Raw genomic sequence first — 7,111 nt, 5'->3', positions numbered from 1 at the left:
ACCCGGACATTTCATAAATGGTCGAAAAAAAGAATAATTTGGGACCTAGGGATCACAATATTGAAATATTCCTTGCTTAAAAAAAACGTTCTCACCTCTACACACAGCTGTTGGCTTGAGGCATCGGTTCAGGATCCCAGTTCCCATGGCTGCTGTTACTTGCTTGTGGCTCCATCAACAGATTGTTGCCTCTATCCGATGCGAGTTTGGTTCCTTTAACCAACAACGTAGACACAATGAGACCCATTGTTTGAATAACAGTTTGAGTACAGTTTGAATCGTAAAAAACATGGTTTGGTTTGTACACCAGTGATCTATTCTTGCTCCTTTATGGAGAGCGCAATTGCAGGAGGTCTGTGTGATGGGGGAATATTCCCTGGCCATTGCCTGTATGAGTGTAGATGCACCACAGCACTCCCATCAGGCCGATTCCCATTATAAAGGCAGCAAAGACAATCAGGATCACTGGCCCTGTCTCTACCGCAGAGCCTACAACACAGAAAAAAAAGCCATTAAGAATGAGTTTGTGAAGCCTTACAAAACTCATACTACGATGAAATGTTGGTCATATATACCCCTCACCACTGTGCTCTGGGCTAGGACTGGCGAGCTGCGAGATGGCGGGACTCCTTGTCAGCAGACTGTCAGGGGGCGGTCTGGCCGCCAAGGCGCTGAGAGACCTGGTGACCAACATGGGCCTGGAGAGATTTCTAAACTCACACTGACAGGGGGATATGGGACAAAGATAAATGTTCTGAATCTACAAAAAACAGTCCTGCTCTACAATGATATGACAAGATTCCTGTACTCCATTGGGAAAGTATTGGAGACACCCGTATTTCAGTTTTGTGTTTCTTGATTCATGTAATGTTTTATTTTTCCCCACAGAACCCTCAAAATCAAGAAAATAAATAAAAGACAAGAAAATAACAAAAACATATAGTCTGCCTACCCCTTGGCCGGGTGATTTGGCTACGAGGCGAGGAATGCTCAGCCCACCGGGGCAGTCGTCCCCTGCCGCCTCCTCGACGCTTCCGTCTCCTGCTGCGGCGCAAAGGCGGACAGTGCAGTGGAGGAACTGCATGGGTTCGCGATAAACGGGTCGCAGGACGAAACTGAACCTGGAGGAGTGCATCTCCTCCTCAGCCTGCGCCTCTGTCCTCTCCTGTGTCACTCCCCCATCTTGTGTCACGTCTCCGGCGACGGAGGTGGCGCGCTCGTGACCGTCCTCTTCGGCTCCACCTCTTCCCGTCCGTCTCGCCGCCTCTTCCTCCTCTGAATGACGATTGCCGACTTCTTCTTTCCCCCTCATTTTACTGAGGACGAGCGAGGGGTCCGTGGAGCAGCCGTCCTTGATGAGCCTCCAAAAGGGAGACTTTCGTGAGTCTGACACCGGAGACACCACACAGGACCTCAACTCCACGGCTCCTTTGATGTCCCCCTTGACCGAGACCTGAAAGCGAAAGGAGGAATAGCAAATTCATGAAAAGAAGACATTCAGAGGTTTAAATCAACAACGACAGACATCCTTGAAAAAGGTATTTTTTATCTCAGCACCAACCGACCGACCTCCACGTAGACGCGGTGGTCGGCGATTATGACGCAAGGGCCCGTCCTCCTCTGCTCGTAGTCCTCGGTGACAAACAGCCTCAGGGTGAGGACCGGCCCGGGTTGGCGTCGGAGCGTGGGAAGGAGGCCGGTCGTGGGCGCGGCGTCGGGGAGTGGGCTGGCAGGGGTGGGAACCACAGCCAAACAGCGGACCTGATGATAGAAATAGGTAGATGTCAAAGGAAGAAGAGGTTGATTGGGGAAGATTTTATTGGCCATTTTGTCAAGAAGCCTGTACCTGTGTCTTACATTTGCAAGAAATATAATTTTCTTACTGGGACAATACATGTGATTGCATGTATTTAAACAGGATTGACACACACACGCGCACGCACGCACGCACGCACGCACGCACACACACACACACACACGCACACACACACACACACACACACACACACACACACACACACACCTGTATCTCACCTGTATGCCAAATGGTCCAGTATTCGTTGTCTCATTGTGTGTCTGAGCCTTTTGTCTCCATATAAACACCTGGAAACAAGGAATACTGGCCTAGTAAGTTTATTCATCATTGGCCGTCTCTGTTTTGGTTAGATTTGCTCATATTATGAACATTGTCAAAATGACTGATGACTCAAACAACTAACTATATAATAAAACTCCCCTTCTCAACTCTCCTTCCCTGGCTTCTGTTTGCTCAACCTTCCCATCAAGCACTTTGCTTTTAACGTACATTAACCCCCCCCCCACCCACCCATTAAGCGACTATGTTCAGGTCACAACAACCAGATCAGCGAAACTCCCAATTGGGCGCACAATTACCTAGAGTGATTTTCTGTTCTACTGTGCCCCCACTGTGCCATTTTAACTCGAAACTCTGTCTCGTTCAAATCTGTGTCTGGACATGGCTACCCCTTTTTGTCTAAATGCCTCCATTCCATCTGTTTGACGTTGGTTCTCCTGTTGTTGTTTTTTAACTCGAAGCCCATCTTCTATCGAATTAATTAATTCTCTCCTTTTTGGATTCTATCTCCTGTTTCAGTTGATAAAACCCACTCTCTGAGTTAATTCTCTCTTTTTAACTTGATCCTTTGGTTCTGACTCATTATAGGGAATTCTAATAGCGCCTTTCTCCTAAATGCTTATGTTTTCACACACCGCAATATAAGAAGTATAAAAGATGTTTACAAAGAACAAACTCTTAAAATTCCTTCAGACAAAGGTTTCCCTTTTTTTCTTTATTTTTTTGGAGGGAGGCTTATGATTAATTTGTAAGTGATATTTTTTCAGCGTTTATTACCTAAAATTCGATTTTTGATTGATTTGATTTTTGGGGGGCAAATATGCATCTGTACTTTGTCAAATAATACATGTTTCTTATATGACAATAAAGTGCCATTTAATGTAATGTAATATAATGTATTTTATTGTGATGTTATTTCATTGTAATGTTATTTAAAATAAATAAATGTATCACTTTCCATATGAGTTTCAGAATACGCAATTTAGATTAGGGTTAATTTAGTAATATAATCATGAATTTAGATTTTTCCTGGGTGCTTTCATGCTTTTATTCGACATTTTCCTTCCTCACCATGTTCCTGTACTGCACTGCTCTGGGCTGTCCGAGGAAGATGCCTTCGGTCCCACAGGAAATCACTGGGAATGCTAACAGGAAGTGGCTGCCATTGGATTGTGCCTGGCATCGGGGGTCCCGCAGAGTCACCATGGCTTCTGAGATGGACAAGGTCTGAGGGGAGCAAAATTTTTTGATCAGATTTAGATAGATGGGTAGATCTACAGATACATAATAAACATCTAATAGTAAACATATCCAGACCTGCAGGATGTGTCTGTCCAGCGCAACGCTGAGGTGTCCGTCCCTACACTGCACCGTTAGAGGCTCTCCTCCCCTGTTTTGGCCCCAGTCGCTCAGCCAGGGCCCCAGACGGCGCTCCTCGGCCCAGGGAGGCTGTACAACCACAGGGAGCCAGGAAGGAACTACCTCTTTGATGAGACAGCGGACAAAAAGAGCAAGAAGATGAAGGAAATTGAAGGAAGTTGAAGCGAGCTTGGTGCATATCAAGGTCTAAGACTGTACTGAAGGTTCAAAATGGTGTTAATAATAAAGTATTAAAATTCAACAATCACTGACACGATGATGGAAAAAATGTGATACACGGGTGTTCTGACCTGCCTGTCCCCCGGCCAAGTGGATCACAAAGCGATTGGCTAAGTCGGCCTCGGTGTATGAGGTTACATTGGTGAAGCCCCGGTCGTTGGTCCAGGCAAGGAGATCAGGGGTGCTGGAGAGCTCAGAGTTCAGCACGCTGGACATAGTAAGGTAAGGCCTTGGCGGGTGAAGTGGGGAGACGCTGTTCGAAGACTAGAGAGAGAGAGAGAGACGGATACAGAGAGAGAGAGAGAGAGAGAGAGAGAGAGAGAGGAGATCACAACAAATGGGCAGCGAGGGATTCAACTGAGGATGAACTACTTCAGACTTTAAATGGGTGACAGCGCTTGTACCTTGGTTTATTTACCACAAACATAGGAAAAACTGATAGAAAACACACAGAAAAAAAGTGTACCCACATGAACGGAGATGTGACCCCGGAGGCCAGAAGCAGTGAATGCCCAGTTGACTGGGACCAAGCTGCTCAAGACCAGAACCAACTGGTATGTGCCCAAGTTGGCCACTGGGGGCAGCAGAGAGACAATCACCTCTACCTGCAGAGAGCTGAGGCAGGGAAGGGCGGAGGGGGAGAGGGAGGATAGGTTTGCATTTGGCCGTAAGCTCATATTATGGATCAAAACTGTACATACATCTCCGATAGGGAGAGAGTAATAGAAAGAAAGAGAGGAAAAATAGTAAGGGTTGGGGAAGAGAAAGCTGGCGGGAGAGGGGAGGGAGGGTCCACCATTTCCATCCTCGTGTTCATGGAGTCATTACAACAACGCAAGATTAATTTTGAGCTATTACGTTATTATCCCTCCTGTATGACATTAAAATGAGATCTCGGTCTTAATTTTTTTTTTCTTAATTATTTCGCTCAATTGCACACCAGCCAAACCCATATTCAGGATATCAGGGTGACCTTTTGAAGGCACTCAGACTCCAGACCCTCCACAAGTTGCATTTTTATAATATATGTGATGGACAAGCTCAGACTGAAATATATAGCAAGGTTGCTCTCTCTCACCCGCAGAGAGTGGAGCCCACCGAATGGAGCTTGATCACGTGAACCTCCACGTCACCCTGTTGCGGCGCTCCGAGGACGCAGCCTCGCACCTCCCGTGCTTGCAGGTCAGAGGTCAGATAGTTAGGGGACAGGAACAGCGACTGCAGCTTGCACACTTTGGGCAAGGTAGGATCTGTGAGGTTGGAGGACGGAGCAAGATGCAAGAGGGTTAGTCTGAGAAGCCAGTCACGGCCTCTGGAAATGTTCCTCCACCGTCTTCTCAATAACTTGGTTCCCTCAGCAGCTCAAGGAGCTGGACCGTGACTCAAGGAGCTGGCCCTGGATGCTGCAGAAATGAAATTGATCATTGCTCACCCTCTCCCAGGCGGAGGTAGACCCGGTTGGCCCGGGGCGTGCGTGTCAGAGAGGACAGGCTGCCGTGGTGCTTCTGAGTCCAGTGGAGCAGCTTCCGTGGATGGAAGGGAAGAGAATGCAACTGCTGCACTCGAAGGGACAGACTGTGGGTCTGAACCGTGGAGTTAGAGGACACCTGGGGACACGGTTTCAGAATTAGAGGGATAACGTGAGGGAGAGAAATTTGATGAACGTGGGAAAGCAGAAGATAATTCCTGCACACTCACACATTACTTGTATTCTAAGATAGATAGAGATGCACACACTGACCTGGACCAGCACTGGGAACTCTGGGGGCAGGTCCTCTGCCTCCAGCCACCAGTGCAGTTGGAACCGGGAGCTGAGCACCAGGATGAGTGCTCTGCGAGGAGGAGGAGGAAGAGGAGGAGGAAGAGGTCTCAGGAACACGGTGACCTGCGGGTACAAGGAGACACGGAGGAAGGAAGGTGAAAACCCGTCCACCTGTTCTCTGGTTAGAATATTGGTACTTAATTAGTGCTGATTCATCAGTACAAATAAAGTGTGTCCATACAGTATTCGGAGAAAACCCTTGAATACCAAGAACAGGAGAATGGAATAACAGAATTGATCCCTGCTTGGTTTGAAAGCCCTCGATTAAAGTACTCGATCCCTTCCATTTCAAAAAGGTTCTCAATCATCTTTTTGGACCTGCATCTTACCCATCACCCAATCCCACTGGAAGCCCCCCTTAACCTGGTTCTCCGCGCTATTCGTCGCCCTTCCCACAGCAACAACATGCGTCTCCTGGTCCCCGCTCTCCCTCGCAGCGCAGCCCCGTCCAGCTTCGAACCTCTCTAGCAGGCCCTGGACCAGGTGCAGCGGCCCCACCGAAGACATGGAGCACCGCACCACCTTGCTCTGGACTGAGGGCAGCAGCCACATAGACAAATGGATACACATAGAGAAAATTCAGAATTATAACCCATTATCAAGTGTACACAAACATGTGCAAACATGATTAAAACCAGTTTTAGAATAATAATGGATCAGCTAACCTTAACTAAATAATACAGTAAGACAGGTGACAAGTGGCAGGCCAGTACAGGGTCCCCTATAATAAACCCCATATTAAACAACAACAACACTACAAAAACCTATTGAGTGAACATTGCGGTGTCAAGGTAAACTTATCAGGTCAATATTATTGTGAATGACGATATAACGATCCCAAACAGCAAAACAGATCCCAGAACACCAGTCTTGTTGCCTGCCTATATAATTTCTACTCGTTTGTTGTTGTTTGTACCTTTTATTCTGTGATGTGTGGTTGATGGCTGGTGGAAGTCAAGATAGTTGAGAACAGTGGACACTTTTACTTTATGAACACTGAAACTTTTTTGCACAAGCAGCGAATAATATTATATCACATATTCAATCTGAGGAAGTGATAGGAAGGTAGGCCCACCTGTCACTCTCCTCCAGAGCATCAGGATACAGGCGAGCATCAGGATGCAGACGAACTTCCGCCTGACCTCCGACAACAACGTCATCCTGACTGTTTCACCACCAGAGAGGGGTCAGTTAGAGGGTCCCTCTCTCAACATCCCAGGTGATTCAAAATATACCTATATAATATATCATAAGGCGTTTTTTAATGGCCTACTTCCGTTTTATGAACTCTAAGACATAGTTGACAAATCAAGTAACATTTATTAATGATACCGCTATATGTATAATTTATTGTGTGTGCCCAACAAGTAAAGCACAAGGCAATGTAAAGAAAAGAAAAAATAAAATTGTGAAAAAATAAAGAAAGACAGAAAGAACGAAAGAAATAAAATAAAATAAGAAAAAAAAATGGAAAATGCTCACTTAGTAGATTTGTCAAGTATATTATTAAATCAATTATTCATACTTCCATTGTTATTAAATGAGTTAGTTAAAAGTCAAAAACATGTTGAAGAAACAGCAAAAATCCTTACATT

At 46.1% G+C, this 7,111-nt stretch overlaps 1 protein-coding gene across 1 annotated transcript; it reads right to left on the bottom strand.

Moving 5' to 3' along the window:
- Nucleotides 1-328: 328 nt before the first annotated feature.
- Nucleotides 329-6,676, bottom strand: engl (endoglin, like; the record flags this gene model as incomplete). Its single annotated transcript, XM_080009598.1, has 13 exons — nt 329-489; nt 583-721; nt 953-1,453; nt 1,570-1,761; nt 3,167-3,322; nt 3,413-3,579; nt 3,766-3,958; nt 4,165-4,309; nt 4,773-4,944; nt 5,127-5,301; nt 5,436-5,579; nt 5,835-6,049; nt 6,592-6,676. 13 exons carry the CDS (start codon nt 6,674-6,676, stop codon nt 329-331), a joined length of 2,445 nt encoding a protein of 814 aa, XP_079865724.1.
- Nucleotides 6,677-7,111: the final 435 nt, after the last annotated feature.

Source organism: Zeus faber (genome assembly GCF_960531495.2).
Source record: "Zeus faber genome assembly, chromosome: 11".
In the NCBI taxonomy this organism is placed as follows: domain Eukaryota; kingdom Metazoa; phylum Chordata; class Actinopteri; order Zeiformes; family Zeidae; genus Zeus; species Zeus faber.
The sequence above is the reverse complement of the archived record's forward strand: the minus strand, read 5'-3'. Positions and strand labels throughout refer to the sequence as shown.